Source organism: Mycteria americana, chromosome 9 (genome assembly GCF_035582795.1).
Source record: "Mycteria americana isolate JAX WOST 10 ecotype Jacksonville Zoo and Gardens chromosome 9, USCA_MyAme_1.0, whole genome shotgun sequence".
NCBI lineage: Eukaryota > Metazoa > Chordata > Aves > Ciconiiformes > Ciconiidae > Mycteria > Mycteria americana.
Window position 1 is genome coordinate 24,099,818 of NC_134373.1, and position 19,054 is coordinate 24,118,871.

Consider the following 19,054-nt stretch of genomic DNA (forward strand, 5'->3'; position numbering starts at 1 on the left):
CCGCGCAGGCCGCCGCTGGCCGAACCGGGACGCTCGCCGGCCCCAGGCGGGGAGGCGCGGGGCGGCCGCGGCGGAGCGGGGGCGGCCGCGGCGGAGCGCGCAACCTCCGCCGCCGGCTCCTCGCCCGCCTGCCCCGCGGCCGCGGGCCGCCGCTAGGCCCCGGCCCTCTCCCCCCGCCCCGCCGCCGCGCCGCGGAGCGCCGCCGCGCCCGGGGGCAGCCCCGCCGCCGAGGGAGCCCGCTGCCCCCGTCCCGCCGCCCCGGGGAGCGGCAGCGGGGCCGCGGCGCGGCCGCCCCGCCGTCCCCCGCGGGAAGCGGCGGCCCCGGCGCGCAGGGCCGCGGAGCGCCCCCGCCCCCCGCGCCGCTCCCCCTTTGAAAACTGATCTTTGGCTCTTCGCGTGAAAGTGATTTGAATTTGGCTCGGCGGCGCTCTGCGCAGGCGTCCAGCTGCTGGCATGCTGGCTCCTTGCAAAGCAGCTGTTTTGGGTTTGAAATTCCAACATGGCAGAGGCTGCAGTCAGTCTTCCCTTCAAAAACTTGGAATGATTTCAAATCATAGGCACCTTCACTTAACCCGAGCCCCCATTCATCAGCAAACACATCGGATCGATGCTACTCTAACCTATCGGGTTCTTGTACCAAATCTCCAGGTAAGAGGATCTTTTTTTTTTTTCCCCCTGGTCTTCCTACCATCGTTTTAAATTTTATTTAATCTTAAAGCTCTCCGAGCCAGCCGCGTATTTTTTTAATCTCCTGCTCGTGCCCTAAATATTTTGCCTAATTCGCAGTCGTTTTCTGATACTAAACACTCCGGTCTGCTTTCCTAATCGTAGTCTGGAAAGTACAGATATACAATCGCAGTGCATGGTTTTTCCTCCTTGATCATTGCCAACAATAGTAGGCAGATTAAGAGTTCGCGATTGCAAGCTCCCTCCCCACCTCCTCCTCCTCCTAATTGGATTTATTTTTAAGTTGCATTGAAAATCATAAACTGCAGGTAACGCGGGGCTGGACTTTGAGGCAACTAACTTCTGAGCAAATAAGTGCAAATAAGAATCTCGCAAAACAAAAGTTAGGTTTAAATTGCTGTCTCTTGGCTGGGGGGGAGCACGAATATGTCAGAGGAGCTGTTGCAGTAAAATGTAAGCACATCATCTTGGAGGGGGTACAGCATGGTGGGCGTATTGTTGGCTCGGAAGGGAGAGAAAGATGTATAATTTAATGGTATATACAATCCACTGATCCTATTACTATCCTCCCTGGAGCTCTTGTTAGTTTCAATGGGAGTGAGTGAAATTGACATGGACTTGCATTCCTGGTCATGTGCTTTTTTTTCCCCTTTCTTTCTTCTCTTGTGATCTGAGATCCCCTTTTTGTTGATGTTGCTTTCCCACTTAATTATATGCATGTAGGTTAAATGAATACCTGACGAAAGGGCCCACGTTTCAAGGCAGTGACATTTGATAGCTGAGAGGAAAAGTGGCTTTAATGAAAAGCAACCTTTGGAATTCCTGCTTGTGAAAAATCCAATTCAGCTTTTTGTGCTGCCAGCAAGAAATGATCAGTAGCACCAGTGTTTATGGTATGTCCGTTTTGGGATCTACTTCCTTTGCATCTAAATAGCAAAGACAAATTTAAATAGCATGATAACGCACCGAGGACTCTGCATGCAAATATTTTGTAATGAATACCTAATGTTTAATAGTATATTTTCACTTGTCTATATGTAAGCATTTTTTTTCTCTTGCTATCATTTGTTTATCATTTCTGCTTCGATTATAGCATTAGTTTTGTCCGTTGTATTGATCTCAGTTGTAAAACCTAAAGTTGCATGTTACTAGCAGTGCACTATATACACCACTGAACTCCAATGGTATGTAAATTACTAAAACTCGGTGACTGGAGAAGGGGAAAATGCGTAGCAATGCATATATACACCTATACATCTACGTACTCATACATACATGCCTAAAATGCATCTTTTCCTTTTGCAAACTAATAATTTTTGAGTATTTATTTGAACTCCAGCTGCTTTTCCCTCTCTTACTTTCAGTGTAATCATCTGCTAGAGGTTTTAACTGATTTGGGGTGGGGGAATGCTTTGCATGTAAACAAACAAAATTACTGTTGTGGCCGAATATTTAATACTATTTAATAAGTGGTATTTTATGTTCAGTTTACAAGTGTCTGGTTCCCACTGCTCTGTTCTCAATGTGTAACAGAATGAAATAATCAGGTGCTGAAACTGGCTTCATTTTAACGCTCACCCTCCAGCCCCCCCCCCCCCCCCCCCGCCGCCCCCTCCTCCAAAAAAGTCAGATAAAATGGAGCATGGGGAATTTCAACAGATCTCCTTGTGGTGCAGTAGATGCACCTCTAGGTATGCAGTTAAGGCTAAGGAACTAACAACAGAAGCGACTAGTAGTCTGTTTTGTGCAACCAAAAAGGGGGTACGTTCACTTTTAATTGCGTGTGGTAGCAACAAATAAGGATGGAGAGAGACCCTAGGAGAGAGAGAGAGAGAGCGCGTGTGTGTGTGTGTGTGTGTGTGTTTGGGATAAGGGGGAGGTCTGGCATGTGTGGCTGATGATCTCTCGTAATAACATATCTGAATGCAAGGAAGAAATTGAGAGAGCAGTTGCACAATGTACACTCCTATTTTGGTGCTGTAGGTGACTATATTGCTAAACATATCCCGGGTGCTATATGATGGGAATGATCTGATTGCATTTTGCATCTAGAACTTGTTGACTTTGAAGCAATCAATAAGGCGACTGTTTATTTTAGATGCACATAATTTGCCCTGAGAAATGTTTTAAGGAGGAGAGCGAGCGAGTGAGAGCGGAACATTTTTTTTCTTTTTTTTTTCTTTTTTTTTTTTTTTTTCCTAGAGCTGTTGGAGCGAATGTGATTGCCAGATGGGAGATTTCCCTCTGTGATGTTAAAGCTGTAATATATATTCAGAGCAGATTGGACTGCTGCTTGTGATGAGGAGGATATTACATTTATAAATTTTAAATCGGGAATCGGACAGTATGCTGAGAGCTGAAATTGGATGGTGTGGACGGTTTGGACTGTTAAATGTGATTCCCAGATAATAATAATAATTATAGCAGCAGTAATATATATATATATGTATAATAAACATGATACTATTAGGCAGCTATATATATTCTATGGCACTTAGGTATACATTTCCAAATATGATTTCTCCTGTCTTCCCCCCTTCCCTAAAATGTTAGGGTTTGGAGGTGGTTGGGAGGGGAGTTAAAAAACCCACTCTTAGGAGAAATCAAGCATAATCAGGTTCCTGTTTGAGGAAAAGTTTCGCTACAATTCTTGTTGTGGATGCACCTCTTTCTGAGTTTTTGTTTTGCCCATGTATGTGGCCTGACAGTGCCACAATCCTGAAAGGCTGGAAAGTGGGAACTAGTCACACTCGAGCAGCTCTGCTGTTGCAAATTAAAAGTGTGTTGTGGTCAGGAAATGAAAGCTACAATGTCTCTTTTGAACAAGTCGTTTATCAAGAGAAACATCTATCAAGCAGTGACTTGTCACATTGATCCTCTAAAAGTTAGGTCCGAAGTGGAAGCTGCTTTGATGTTTTTGATCCCAAATTTATAAAATTGAAAAAGCTGAAGAGAGTAGGACCGATTTGCACTTAAAAATGACTCTGCTCTGGGCGTGACAAAATCATCAAGTATCTGTGATACAGAGCTGGTAAACCAAGGAGGTATCGGATCTTCTGCCTAATTTTTATTTTCACGTTGAAACTTTAGCTTTGCTACACAGGCATGTCTTTTCATACTTTTAAAGATCCTCTCTGTATGCCCGTGCATTATTTCATTGGGGGTATTTTCTTGCTTAGGAATACATCTGTTGCTTCCAAATTGAACCTTTTTCCGTGGTTTTTGTGATGGTATTTATAGAGTTCAGCTTGAGAAGGCAATTTCGGGGTTTTTTTCCTCTCATCTCAGTCTTGTTTCTTCTTCTGTATTTGTAATCTCAGTTTCCACCTCTCCTCCCCGTGAAGCAAAGTTTCTTTTACTGCCAAAGTAATGTTTATTGCAAGTAAGGTACATTCGAAGATATCTGTTTGCACAGCTTAAACATGTTAAGAGTCCTGTTAAGTGTGTCTTCCCCTTCTCATCCTCTTTTTATTTCCATTTTTGACATACGAACCACACTTTCATTCTCAACAGAAGCAGTGTATTTCAAATTGAATATAAAGTTGAGGTTTCACGTACAAAAACAACTGAAAACCAAAACAAAGTCTGAACTGATCTTTTATCTCTACTTATCTTCAACCATTCAAATACTTTAGCAACTTTTCTGAAAAGTTTTTCATTTTGCATGAAGTTTGTGTTTGGATTAGCAAGGAAACCCCTTCAACGAAAGAGGGGTTTGGTGTTTGTTTGTTGTTGGGTTTTTGTTTTCTTTTCTTTTTGGCTAAGGCATGAGCAAAATCTTCCTTAAAGCAGGATGCTTTGACTTCTTTTCTTCAGTGTCATAAATGAGACTAATACTGCTTATGGATGCTTGATAGAGACCCATTTGCAAATAGGCAGCAAACAGCAGCGTGGTGGGAGTTTTGGTGAGTGTTATACTTGCTAATTAATCATGTTTGAAATGAAGGAATCATAGCATGGTAATAAAGGCTCATTGTTGTTTGATGTTTGCAACAGGATGTGACTCCTACACGAATCTGGGGGGGTTGGTTTTTTTGTTGTTATTTCCCCCCCCTTCATAATAAGATACCTTCAGTACTCGATGAAATTGTTTTTATTTTATTGCAACACCTGTGAAAGCACAGGGATGTTTGCTTCTCTTATTCTAGCAGTATTTTAGAAATATGAAGATTGTATTGTTATTGATATCTTCATCATACGGTTCATGGGAAAAAATGATAGTCTTATGTCATTAGCTGTTCTTTAAGACTTTTTTTGTTTAAGCAGAGCCAAAAATTCTTCTGCCCTTTTTTTTTTTTAATATAAAAAGCCTACTACTCTTTTTCTTACAATTGATAAAATGGCACTTCATGAACTGCTGTGCCCTACTTGCTTAAGCATGTGTAGTAAGGGATAGCAACTAATAATGTATTTCAGAATAGTTTGTGTAGTAGCCCTTTAAAAATTAAACTGTAAAACACTCGGATGGTGCTTTTGTTTCCTTGTTTTGGTTTTTAATATGGCTCTTATCAGATGTGTCATCTTTAGGCTTTATTGTTCACCTTTCAATTAATAACTACTATATACGATGGAGAGAGATGTGATAATCTCTTTCAGACTGCAAAGCTTTAGTTTCCAAAATTAATTAATTTATTTTGGCTATTTTATGCTGCATGAACAAGGTTTGAAATCTGCTTTTGTTTAGAAGGTCTCCTCCTTTTTAAAAATATAATTCCTAGAGGAAAATGATTCTGTATGGTTCCTGTCAATATGTTTTTTCAATGAATGCATACAAGAAGCATTGAATATAATGACTGATCTTCCTGTAGTCTTAATCATCAATTAATAGGCTTATCTGCTTGTTAGGAGTGGGTTTAATGGTACAGAATCAGCATGAGATCTGTGTATATGAAACATTTGTATGTTGTTTATAACAGACTGAGTTTTGATCTAGCATTCCCAGATCTAATAACAGAAATATTTGGCTCTTTGCCTTCAATCGATATATCCCTTAAGAGAACAAACTTCACATAATACTTTCATAAAGTGCCAGATGTATTGATACCAAGTTGATAAATTTAATTACTGGGGTTTTACATTGATTCATTGATCTTATGATTGGAGGAAATTGTTCTGCAGACATTTCTGAAATATTGAAGAATATTGTAGGTCAATAAAGCTTGATTAATTGATCAATCAGCACTTTTTTCTTCTCCTGAGTCATTGATAAGAAACGGCATAAAAATAACTATAAAAAGAATTTGGGACAAACCAATTAGAAATTCTCATGTGTTATTAAGAGAGCAGATGAGCAGCAAAGCACTATGCATGTGGAAAAAAAAATCAACTTTGAAGTGGAATTGTGCATATGGGGCCCAATCCTTAGCTGGTATAAAATAGTTAAGCTTTAAAGAGCTACAGTAATTTACAGCTCCCAGAATCTAGCCCACTGTGGCTTTTTTTTCCGGTGTTTTTTTCTTTTTTTTCTTCTTTTTTTTTTTTTTTTTTTAGTACCATTCTTTGGCTTATTGGAAGCTGTTTTAAATCAGATATTATGGCTACCAAAATATATGGAATTTTAGATAAGCATCTGATCCAAAATGAACAGTATAGCTATAAAAGTAATTTGAAGAGCTGTAAATTCAGGATTGCGTATCCCTGATATTGTTGCAGAGTATTAAACTCTTGCTGCTAGAGATGCTATCCTCTAAGTGAAAACTTATCTTCCTTATGGGAAAGATCACTTCAGGGAACTCTAGGCTGGGAAAAGGCCTGGAGGTTTTTTTGTTGCTAAAATAATAACAAAAAATTTCCAATCCATAGAATTAGTTATAGGGATATTTTCCAGGTGAAAAACCTTACTGGAGTACTTGGCTCAATTTCTGTGAGGCATGCGACCTTTTCACCCTATGTCAATGATATTTTTATAGAGTGTGTGAGAAATGCGAGCATAAAGAAAATTCCTTAAGATCATGCAATTTTTTTTCTTAAAAAAATAAAAAGAAGAAAAAAAAAATCTCTGAATCTCAAAACATCATATACATCTCCCTTAGTGAAACTGTATTCCTTCAAAGGATGATAGCTAATACAGAAGAACAGAGAAAATCCACTTGCAATATGTTGCCATAGGTTCGACAAATACAATCTTATCCTTCAAGGAGCAGAGACTCCTAGACTGTAATGGAGGTCAAAGGAAATCTAAGGCTTTCAGTCCTTTAATAATTGTACCTGCCACCCCCTGATCAGCATATTAAAGAGAATGCATGTATATGTGTTCCGTTTCTTAGAAGATAATTTGTATTTGCAGCAACCTACTAAATACAAGTGGACTTCACTACTATTGCTTCTAAATACCTGTTGATGCTGGTCTCACTGTGTGAGAAGTGAGGGTAAAACAGAAAGAGAAATAGTTGGTCAATCTTGGTTACCAGAGTATTGAGAAACTGGGGGGGAGATTGAGCTTTGACAGGTCAGTTTGAGAATGCGAAGAATACTAGAAAGCGTAATCTGCAGAAAGCAGATCTGATTAAGAGCATACAGAGATGTCTGCAGTGATGAAAATGCGGAGCCTATGCTTCCCTTTTGCTGACTTATATTGCTACGAGGTATTGGCACACACAGTATGGTAATAACAATATTGTATGTCTGTTCCTATAGTGCTAGTAACGGTACCTGTCAAACATATCATAATACTGAACTATGTTTAATCATATAAGCAACACTCCTCACTACAATGGCTATTGTATTTGTACAATAGAAAGAACAGCTATGCGTTATTATATTTAAATAATGGAATAAAACTTTGTTCTTTAAACTGTTTTTCTGCATGTGGAAAAAAGTTTCATGCAACTACAGATGACTGTCATGTCACTGGCTGATTTTTTTTATTTTTTTTTTATAATAGTCTGTTAAGTGTGGTCTGATGTGCCATGAAACACTGAAATAAAAATTACCAGTCATATTATTTAAATGTTACTGAGAAACTATTTTCTCAGTTCTTTTAAAGTATAGTGCAGCTACTGCTAGTATGTTGTTGTTAAATTTCAAATATCCTGAAAGTGATGTGGAGAAAAATGCTGAGATTATTTTGATGTAATAGTAAACTTTGGTGATGCAAGTCCCTTTTTGCTCCGGGCTCCTTGAAATCATGTCTTGCTTGGACTTTTTGTTATCTGTTTTTAACCCTTTCGTATTCTATTTTAATGTGTCATGTACTCTTTGTTAAAACATATGGTTCATTTTCTGTATATGAATTGCTCAATGCATGAAGATGTATGCCACAATTTATTTTGTGTGATATTTCTGAATGTGTGCATGTATCAAGCTAGTTATAGATTGGTGATGATAAATTGGTTTCAGTAATTTGTATCTTATTTGCATTCATACTCTAGCAGTAAGAGCATACTGTGGTCAAACTTCATGATCTAAGATAGCTGTCTCACATCTAATTAAACAGGGTCTGAATGAATGATTCTCCGGTATGGGTCATAATTAAACTTTTTGTTTCTCATCTTCAGTGTGATAAAATACTTAAGGGACACATTAATGCATGTTTGTGTAACTCCTGCTAATCTGAATGGAATTTGAAAATGAATATTGAGAGGAGATGGGATAAAGGGCTGGACCTGGTGGGTTACAGGAGTTTGTGGCAGGAATGTATCTTCACGCTCTCATTCAAGGGTTTTTTTTGCCTGATTTAGAACAACTGCTGTTTGCCTTTTAATGTGTTGGAAATAACATCCCTATTTTCCTCTGAGAGGTTTTTCCCCTTCTGTCTCCTCCATTCTAGCATACAAGCAAGTCATTAATAAAAAAGCATTTATACAGTGAGCTTGAACTATCACTTAATAAAACTATGAGAACTGTACTGTTGCAAAGATATTCCTAGACAGTACAACAGATGTTACTTTGTGTACATTTCTTCTGGAGAAGAAATGAGGGGAAAAGCCAACAATTACTTTATATTACTGAGTGATAGCAGAGGGTGGATGGGAATGATAAAGTTATATGCAGAAATTATTAATCCCTGACAATAGTATCAATATTGACATTTAAAATATTATGAACTGATAGCCCTGCTATACAAACTTCTGTGACAGCTGTGCTTTTAGATGAAAAGTAGCTATTTATATACCTTACGGCTCAGTGTGGTCACGTTGAAAGTATGAACTTACTCATCATAGATTCTGAGAAAGTGCAGTTAGCGTCCTCTGTCTTCTTTAGACCTCTCTGATTACTTCAGCCTCCTGTGTTGACACAGAGAAAGAAACAGCTAGATTCTATGCTGGAAGAATAAGGTTTGCAAGCACTGACTGATATAAGGTATCCCATTGTGATAGCTAAACCAAATTTAAAAAAATCAAGCATCCTTTTCAAGTAAAACTTGAGAAACATAGAAAGGAACAGCAAAGATGTATCTGAACACACTTGAAGGTGCACCATTTACTTTCAAAAGAGATCTTTCCCATCACTCGTGGATAGCTCCACCATGAAGAGTGATATCAAAAGATCTCAGAAAAGTAACTATTCTTTTATGTCTTTGGGAACTCAGATGCTTACAAGATTGTTTCTGAGAAGGAAAAGAATTGATCCTATTTTCAGTCCCTTGTTGTTGGCATTTGTGGACCACATCACTATATACGGTATTGTAGAAATCCACTGTTGGTATATGAATACAGTTCTGTTTCCTCTTGCAGCTCTAAAAGAATAGTGCAATGTTGCTGTATGCAAACTCAGTTTGGACAACGTGGTTTTCTGAATCCTTTCTTGCACTCTATAAAAATGTTTTATTTAAAATACATATGAAATTTGCTGAAGATCTTTAAACTTAATTGATAGGTCATCTGCATGATTAAAAGAGAGAAATGCAAATTTAAAATACCGTGTATTGGTTTTAATGAAAGCAATATAGGCTTAAAGTCACCTGTGATAATTTGTGAACTGGATATCCCCTTTCAGTCAGAAAATAGCTGGGTTTGAACTAGAAAGATTCAGTTATTTTTAATATGGAAGGAGACTAAATTTGCTAACTCTTCAGCTGAACATACACTTAATTTACAAAATTAAGTGGGTTTGTGTTTACTAGTGTTAGATCTGCAGCTTTATATTAACTACATATCTATGCTGGTGCTGTATTGAACATACTATAAATAGGCAGGTACTCCCTTTTAAAGATAGTAATTTTTCATGTCTTTATAGAATTTCTGATAATTCTTTATTTCTTACTCTTTGCCTTCAATAAAAGCTGAAACAAATATATTTTGGAAACTGTTCATGCAGCAATGAACCTTTTTTAATCATTGATTTTCAGTTTGTTCTTTGACTTTCATTCATTTCATTTCATACTCCTGTCCTGTGTAGGCGTTCTTTATGCTACAACACTGGTGTATTTTTCCGCTTTCAGTTTAAAAACTTTAGCGGTAACATTAATTTAGCTGATACCATGGTAGTCCTATCGAGAAATTTAATCTATTATTCAGATTAATATTAGTGTTGGTAGAGAGCTGAAGCTGAAAGTCAGTAAATCCTATGTAAGGAGGGGTATGCAGCACTTCTGGTTATTTGGCCCCTAGCATTTGTCAATGCAATAGTCATATCAAAGGCACACCTTAATATGCAGGGAACGTCTTTGTTGAGACACATAGTTAAGTAAGTTTGAGAAGTCTTTGTTTTAAGATGTTCTTTTTTTTGTTTGTTTTTAAAGTTAGATGTAGGTAAAATATATCTCATCATGTGCTTATAGAGACTGTGAATAACCAGCGCCTTAATAAATGACATTTTTAAAGCTTTTGCTAGTTAGAAATGTTGAAGGAGTTATAATGTGATATTTCCTCCATCACCGAGCAGATTATCTGTGTGGTACAGGATAACAGGCAAACTGATACTAGATCCATTTGGAGTAATAATTTTCACCACTGATTAAGGAAAGATGTTTTGTTATTGAGTAATTAGCAAACACACTTCTTCCCCGCCTCCCCCTCCCAAGATGTCAGCTGTTTAGATATAGTAAAAGTCGTTGCTTTCATTCATGACAGGCACGTCGTTTTTAGCTAAAGTTACTGTTCCTTTCCGTTTCGGAGCTGCTACGACAGCTGCAGTTTGAGCTTGAAGGCTCTGAGTGGCTGAGATAACATCACGAATAGTATTGCATCTCAGCAAGTGCAATTCAGGTTTCCACTTTTGGGTGCTCTGTTATCAGAGGCGCCGAGTCCCCGCAATTTGTATTGACTTTGGATATGCAGGTGTGCAACAAATCTTAGAAGCAAGGTGATGGGTGTTATAAGGAATTTCCCCAGAAAATGGTAGGCATTAGCTTTACTTGTACTTCTTAAATGCTACAATCTCCCTCTTGAGGTATTAATGCTGCATGATAGAGTAAATAGGGCTTTTGATTTTTTCCTGGTGGTTGTAAGAACACATTTTAAATTCATGAGGACAAAAATACATGTGTTACGTAAAGGTATAACGAATGACTCATTTGTGATTTTGGATGGAGGAAACTTTGAACTCAGTTTATTACTGTGTAAATGTTCCAAGGAGCAAAATGCAGAGTAGATTGTTCTAAATGCAAAATCTCCCTTAGTTACCTTCTCCCTCCTCCTGATCCCCTTCTCCCTTCCCCCTCCCCCCCATGGCTTTTTTAAACAATTATGGGCATTGTGCTCCTTAATGGTGCATAGTTACTGTAAAGATAGATGTCCTCAAATAATGAGTTTCTAATAATAATCAGAGGGAGTTAGATTAAACTGGTTTTGTATAGAAATCCTACAGTGTGAAAAAGTACACCTAAAATCCTGAGATATATTTACAGGAGCTAAGCCTATTTACAGAGGACTAACCCAATTTTGTATCTGTGCATGTGAGCGGGGCGGGGGGGAAGTAGAGACGTATGTTTGTATGTGCCTACGTTTTTGTCCACCTGCTTTAAAGACTTCAGAAGAAGGTTTGGTTTTTTAGTACAGATTTCTATTTTGCTTTCTGATAACAGAATATGTTTTAAAATCACAACATACTAATTAGCTTCTGTGTTTACACTGGAAAGCTTGCATCCCTTCAAATGACTTCTAGTGGTGCTCTTCTTCCTCTCTGTTGCCCCCCCCCCCTTTTTTTTTCCCCTCTGTGGGGCTTATTACATTAGATTGTTGCTTTCTTCCTTGTTCAAAAGTTCTGAAGGGAAGTAAATGAAAGTGCTAAGTACAGTAACAGATAATTGTTACTTTAAAGAATTGTCACTATATTAGCTCGGAAAAATATTTTTCCTAGCAGGTACTGGATCAGCAAGGCCATACAATAAACAGCGCAAACTGTTAACTTATGGTTTAGAAATACATATGCCATTTAAATGGAAACAAACCCCCAAATCTCCCACATACCTTTTGGGGTTTGGCGAACAAAAGCTCACTTGTACGCTCCAAATTCCCCTGGGCCTCAATTTGCAATACCATTATTTAAGCCTGGCTGATATAAACCCATTGCAGAGAAATAGAAGCTCTCCTTCCTGGCTTTTCAAAGCCGTTCTGTGCCCCCCTCTCTCTGCCTACCCACATCCCCCAGCCCCCCTGCCCCATTCCCAGCCTCTCGGTCTTACCCTGCCACTGTTTTGTATACCCTCTTTTGTATTTGAAATATAGTAAATGTAGAAATACTACGCTTCTAAAACACAGAAAAGTGCCATTCTGCATGGTCTTACTGACATCTCTACCAACACACATGTAATTCTATCTTCTGCCTAAGATCAAGGCTATAATCACTTTAATATCTGTTGTGTCCTCTACCAGGTGACCTGCAGTCTTTCATTGTAAAGATAAGAGACTCTGATATAATAAGTTATTTCTTCTCTAAGTCTGATCTTATAGAAAATACTAACCATAAACTGAGGAGAAACTTGTGCCCGCTTAATATGCTCCCAGGGTGCCAGGCTCTCTGGATATCTGCTCATGGGTACAGTACTAGTATTGTCGGATGCTCAGCTGGAAGCTGTTCTGGAGCAGAACTGGGTTTGGGTGTAATCCCAGCAGCTAATGGTAAATACGGGAATCACTGTAGCTTGATGCAGCATTGAGTACTACAACTCTATTTATTTTGCTGCTAATAAAATGGCAGTCTAGTTTGTCATTACGAAGCTTGTCTTTTTGAATAGCAATTGAGGTGCAGTTTTGAGCTTTTGAGTTAGTACCTGTTAGTGGGAAGAGCTAAGAAACAGAAGAGCTGCGTTCTCGAATGTGGGCGGAAGGATGGTGAGTAATACATGCCTTGGCATGGCATCTGCCAAAAGCGTTTGTTGGTTTGGTGTCGAGTCCCGTGTCCGTCGTGTCCCGCCCCCCCTCCCCCCCCCCCCCCAGCTGTAGTTTTGAAAGGTGTAAGGTATTCTGATAAGCAGAGGAGAAAAAACAAAAGGGAAAAATACTTCCAAGCAAATCATTATAGTGTATCTCAATGACTGTGCTCTACACTTAGATTTAATTAGAAGACAACTGCACTGGAAAACTGGTCATTGTAGTCATAGTTAACGACTGGTTCTCTCCTACCCCCAATCAGAACCGATTATATGCTGTGTTGTATAATGTAATTTCTACAAGAAAATTAAGTATGAATAGGCAGGATAGTATTGTGTAGTTGCAATAATGAGGTTTTCATTAATGATATTAATTTATAACTTAACTGTCCTTTTAGAGGTGAAAATAACTATTTTCTTCTGGTGTTTTGTTTTACTATATATACCAACCAGTATCAAATTGGGGTATTTTGTAAATATTTTAAGCAAAAGACTGTGACTGGATAGCTATTAATATGTTCATTATGTGGTAAAAAGGCACTGAAAGAAGTGAAACCTTGTATATCCATGTTTCTTATAGGATAACTACTTTTAGGAGGGATTTCTTTTACGTTGTAATATAATTTACTAGTGTACAGTTTCTAAAGTGTCATGAGCAGTTCAATGCTGGATTTCAGGCAAGCAAGTTTGTTTCCTAGTTAGCTGTAATAAGACTTACTTGCTGTCAGTAGTAAGATAATAAGGATAAAAATCATGTACGGTTTAAGAAAAAAATAAACTATCCATTTGCATTTATGCACCAAACTCCACTTGGTGATATGCTTGTTGGGCTGAGCTATTAAGTGCTCTGTGGGCTGTATTTCAACTAGTGTATGATTGACTAGGTATATTAGAGCTTTTTACCTACTGCCAATGCAAAATTTGACCCCAGTTTTACCCTGAGATGTTTTTGCCTTTAAAAAGATCCACACTTTTATGACTACACAGGTGGGTGGTAAGAAAATTTATCATTGTTATTTGTAGGGTGTGGCTCCATGTTAGAGTAAGAGTAACCTGAATCTGAACTGATGCTGAATAGATTTTATTTTTTTTATTTTGATTCCAAAGCCCAACTGTGGGAATTGATATATCATCTTAAAATTTCAACTCTACATTTTGTGCACTGTGCCAAAGCACCAATAAGCTCATTAAGCAAAGACTTTTTCAATTATATCTTGTGTTTATGCATGTATTTATACTTGACAGGAATCCTTTAGGGGTTTTCTTTGCTGTATTAATACTTATAGTGTCTTGGAGTACGTAAAATACGCTTAAAAAAAAAAAAAAAAGAGTAAGCACTGCTTACAGATCTAGTTCTGGTAGCTTCCTCTGTATTTTAGTAGCTGCTGAAAAGTTCCTTGGCCAGACATCCAGCCTGTAGAGGGCACGCCAACAACCTCCTCTGCCAGACCCGCACCCGCACAACCATCTGCAGAAAGTGTTAACGCTGGCACCTACAGAGAGTCCCGTTTGTGTTGCATAATAAAATCTCTGGGTATATTCCTCGTTATTCCTGGAGTTTCGCTACAATGAGTGGTTTGCTTTCTTTTTCTTTTTTTAATCTGGGGGAAGGCTTTTGTATTTGTTATGCTGTTTGCCCCCTCCCCCAGTGGTGATCTTTATGAAAGTGAAGACTCAAATCCACTATGGTATAATCATGTGGCTCACTTACAGTTATTCCTTCACCTGGTAGAAATCTTTCTTTAGGTATACACTGCTCTTTACTGTAGTAAAGACTACAGAAGCCCGTGCACAGTATTTGAGACTTGCAAAATTAGGTACTAAAATTTATTATGTACTAAAATCTAGCTAATAAATAATTCAGGTGGGATTAAACCCAGTTAACCCTACTCCAGTTGCCCAGGTTCAATTGCTCGACCCTTTTCTCTTGTGAAATGCCGTATTACAATTTTTTGTTCTCCTATGGACTATTGTTACTAATGTTGATATTTACGTGAAGTCATGCTTGTTCTCCAGTTCAGATGTTTGACTATGGTTGTCTACTCCAGTATATCATCATTAGAAATCAGAGGGTTTCCAATAATTCAAATGAATCTGATAGTCTGCTTCAAATTTTCCTTAGATCTACTGAAGTAGAACCAAAGAGCAAGTATTCTTGGATTTGGTACCATAAATTAAGACATGCTCCAATCCATAGTTTAGTTTTGGTCTAAGCATGTGAGTATGTTTAGGAAGAAATAGATATTTAAGAAAATTTTGTTGCACAGAGTGTCATTAACCAAGTATACAACCTTTCCTAAAAGTGTACTTGTTTAACTTGGGCACTTTCAGCTTGAGCATTTTTAATATTGACAGTTTGAATTGAAATGTGGTTGGAGCATGTACACTTTAGAAGGAGGAAAAGTCTCCTGCTGATGACTTCATTAAGTCCTCTGTGTAGCTGAACAGATAGGCCTGTTACTCTGGGCAAACTTTGCTTTTTAATTGCATGAATACAGCATTTTAGCTACACATTTATTGTTGAGCCATGAAGCTTAACTGCATTGTTCGAGTTTCTACATTTCTGTACAACATAAGGAAAACCAGAAAGAATCCAGCAAAAGTTAAGGGGATTGGTTTTGTTTATTTTGTAGGTCACCTGGCCTATAATCAGGAGATCTCTGCTCAATTCCCATTTAGCTTTCCAACCTTTTCTTTAAAAGTAATTTAAAATAAAAATTGAAAAGCCGTTTGGTTTAAGAAATGTATGGTATCTGCTTTACAGGTGATACTAGACCAAATTTTGTTGGGGGAGTTTGACAATAATCCGTGACCAGTTTGGAAGATTTATTTAGTATGTTCCTAGGTTGATGCAACCCCATATGCAAAGTTTTCCCTTGCCTCAAAATGTCAAAGAGGTTTTGTCGGTCTAAGGATAATTACAGTTCATGGAGATGCAGGGGAAAAAAAATTTCCAGGACAGAGCACCATCTGTGAAAGTGCTAGGTCATACTTCTTATGTCTTGATCACCTGTGGCCAACGGATAGTTAACTTACTGGAGAAATAATGGTGACATTGCTTTGTGATTCATCTAATCCACTTTTTCCCAAGGGGCTGAGACAGTCACTAGTGTGTCACTTCAACCTTGGCATACACCCAGGTTGCAAACTTGTTCCTTCGTTCGGTGTTGTGTGTTGGAGCTGTGCAGTAAACTGCCCAACATAGAGAAACCTCAATAAAAAAGGATGTGTAACACCTGGAGGGCAGCATGGCTAACCCCTTTACAAACCTAATCTCTGCAGGGTTAGGGGTACTCTTAGAATAAGCTTTAGCTGTCATGGAAAAGGGTTGGAAATATAGTTAGGGTGGCTGGTCAGTCTTAAATAACCAAGTTTTTTGATGACAGAATTGTTTACAGTCAGAGACTGTCCTCGCTGTTCTGCCTGGGAGAGAGTAATCTCTTTTTCCTAACTGCCAGTAGAGGATTGGTATCATCCAAGCATATCCCTTATTGTTGTCCTCCAAACTCCGATATTCTGGGCCTTTCTCTTCCACCCAGTCAAATGGGTGGCTTTTACAGCTTGTCCTGAAAGCCAAAAAAAATCAGGCTGTGTTGAAGGGAGTGGGGGGAAGCAAGTCCTAGAGCCAGAAACGTCCTTGTGAGGGACACGATGCCTGTGGTCCCTCCTTGGGTGCCAGTGGGGTGCCCACTGGAGGGCGTCTGCCTACATCACCCGTGGCATCGTGGTGGCAGGCAGAGCTAACTGACTCTTGGATGGATCAAAATAGCAGGTACAAGTGAATACGTTGTGAATGTATTAATACAGTTTATAGGTTGTTCTTTTTTAAAGTAGTTATGTGGGGAAAATAATTCAAAAATAATCTTCATGGGAAATATGAAAGCACTAAGCCACTGAAATGTAAGCTGAATGGATGGTCTCTGATTTTTGTCGCTGGAAGGGTATGTGTCGTGTCTTTGGGCTGAATTTAGAAAAGTGTGAATTCTGTCCTTGCAGTGGAACATTGAACCTCTTAAATGTAGGAGAGGGGAGAAAAATGGCAAAGGATTTTTTTTTTTTTTTCCCCTCCTGAACAAATGAAAGCAAGAGCAAAGCCATCTTCATTTTAGAATTCAGGCTCCAAATTTCTCCTTAAACCATTTTTAATAGAAACAGTAAGTTATAAATCATCTAAGCAATTACCTGAACATGGAAGGAGTGGGGCCCAGCCTGGGTTTCAGCCCCAGATGTTTCTGCACTACAGTAATGGCCCAGCCCAGATATTTACAGCTTAATTTCTGTTCATGTGCACTTGTCCATAAATGGTTCCTTTTCCATTTCCAGTTCAACAACTGAACCACTTATAGTAGAGAGTGATTTAAACTTGAATGATGGCAAAATGTGAATAGAGACAATTTACCTTTGGAAACTTTAAAGTCCATTTCCAATATTTAAAATGTAAGGTAAGTCTTGAACAGAGAATGATTGATCAGTAAGTGTCCCCTTTTAAATATTGGATTCTTTATTTTTTTATCTCTATATGTGTATAAAACCTGATTTTATACTTTTTTTTTTTTGCTTAGCTTTGCTGCAGTTTGAAGCAGAGACTTTTTTTTCTCCCTTTAATGCTATGCCATCTAGCACTACTTGCCTTGCAAGCCAGTGTCCCTAACCTCACTCTGCTCCCCATTCCTGTCCTCCTCACTGCTCCTCCCAACCAGCCCCATTGCTTGAAACTAAACAAATTGAAAATAATGATTGGTAACCATCTGCTGTGCTGAAATTCCACGTACAGCAGTTAACTCCATTTTACAAAACAACTTCAATCTAGTGAATTACAGTGCAGTTCTTGGTGGCAGCAGATAGCAACAAGCAGTTTCGAGTTCCTCTAGACAAAGCAGTTCGCGTGGGGAGCATTATGCAGAGTCACTTGGTGGTGTTGGGGTGGAGGTGGGCATACTTTCACCGTCAGACAGTTTGATGTAACGCATTTGAAACTAGGGAGAGTCTAACCACAGCCTAATTGCTTCATCTGATTAAAAAACAGGCCGGTCCATAAAACTGCGCAGACAGGAGATCTTGCAAATGTGCGCTCTTTGGTTTTCTGTTTCTGCGGCTGCAGCACAATACGATGAGTAGCGTGTTCGGCTTTCAGTCACTTTCATGTGACTTTTGGAGTGCCCAATGAAAAAAACCCTCAACTAAAAATTAGAGTGCATAGCTGGTCAAAGTGTGTTGAAGAACAACAATTATTCATAGAGTTTCTATTGAAGAAACTCTTTTATTGATGAAGAACTGTAACAAGAAGCATTCTAAATAGTGACAAACTGCCAAATAGCAGATATTCAAATAGTGACAGGCTACAATGTAATATTAAAATAGGTACCATTATCATCTATGTTTTTAACTCAATTTCAGTTATTTGAGTTTAGGTTTTGATCGTGTATAAAGAAAGTTGCTTAAAATGGGCAGTATATTGAGTTCAAAGGACCCATACAGTTCATAAATTCTCCGGTGTCTCCTGGATTTTTCATCAGGGAGACTTCCAATAAAAATGATCTATTTTAGAAATAATATTGTTTAGTAGGTTGAAATGTGGTGTAATAAAATTAGACCTTCAGTCTTCTAAAGTTACTACTTACATGGCACCCTTGGGATGGTAAAATGGCTGTATAAGCAGATGAATCAGACAGTTTCACTGATGGATACATTTGTCAGTCTCTGTTACAGATATAATATATTCTTATATCTGTAATCCTGACACTGTTACATCCAAATGAAATCAACATGAGGTTGTCATCTTTAAGCAAATATGTTAAGTGTTGTCTTTTGTGCTTTGGATTTGAAAGAAAGGGGCCCAAGGGAGCCAGCATCATGCAAATGGAACAAATCCCATTTCTTCTGAGCTGTGCTGTTTCCCCCTTCATGGCAGCTGGCTGTGTTATCTTTGTGTGTTTCTCTGAGTGCTGACAATTCTTTCAGTGATCTAAGTTAGGGCACATTAGAAAGTGGAAGCAGCTGTCTGTCGTTATACTGAGAGACGTGTTTGCTCTACTGCAAAGATGAAGGACCATGAATCCTTGACACACTCTCTCCCCCCTCCCCCTTTACTTTCCAACATGATCAACATTCAGA

At 38.6% G+C, this 19,054-nt stretch overlaps 1 protein-coding gene across 7 annotated transcripts in view; it reads left to right on the forward strand.

The window, feature by feature from the left end:
- Positions 1 to 255: 255 nt before the first annotated feature.
- Positions 256 to 19,054, forward strand: part of FIGN (fidgetin, microtubule severing factor) — a 104,553-nt gene continuing 85,754 nt past the window's right edge. For 5 of the 7 annotated variants that reach the window (XR_012777082.1, XM_075511671.1, XM_075511674.1 and 2 more), the window contains exons 1-2: positions 256 to 648; positions 1,411 to 1,580. Coding sequence is in view for 1 of the 7 variants with exons in the window: in XM_075511670.1 (XP_075367785.1) it covers positions 1,556 to 1,580 (25 nt within the window). In the remaining 6 variants the exon portion in view is untranslated. The remainder of the gene's footprint in view (positions 649 to 1,410; positions 1,581 to 19,054) is intronic. The other 2 variants (XM_075511672.1, XM_075511675.1) reach the window with 1 other exon arrangement.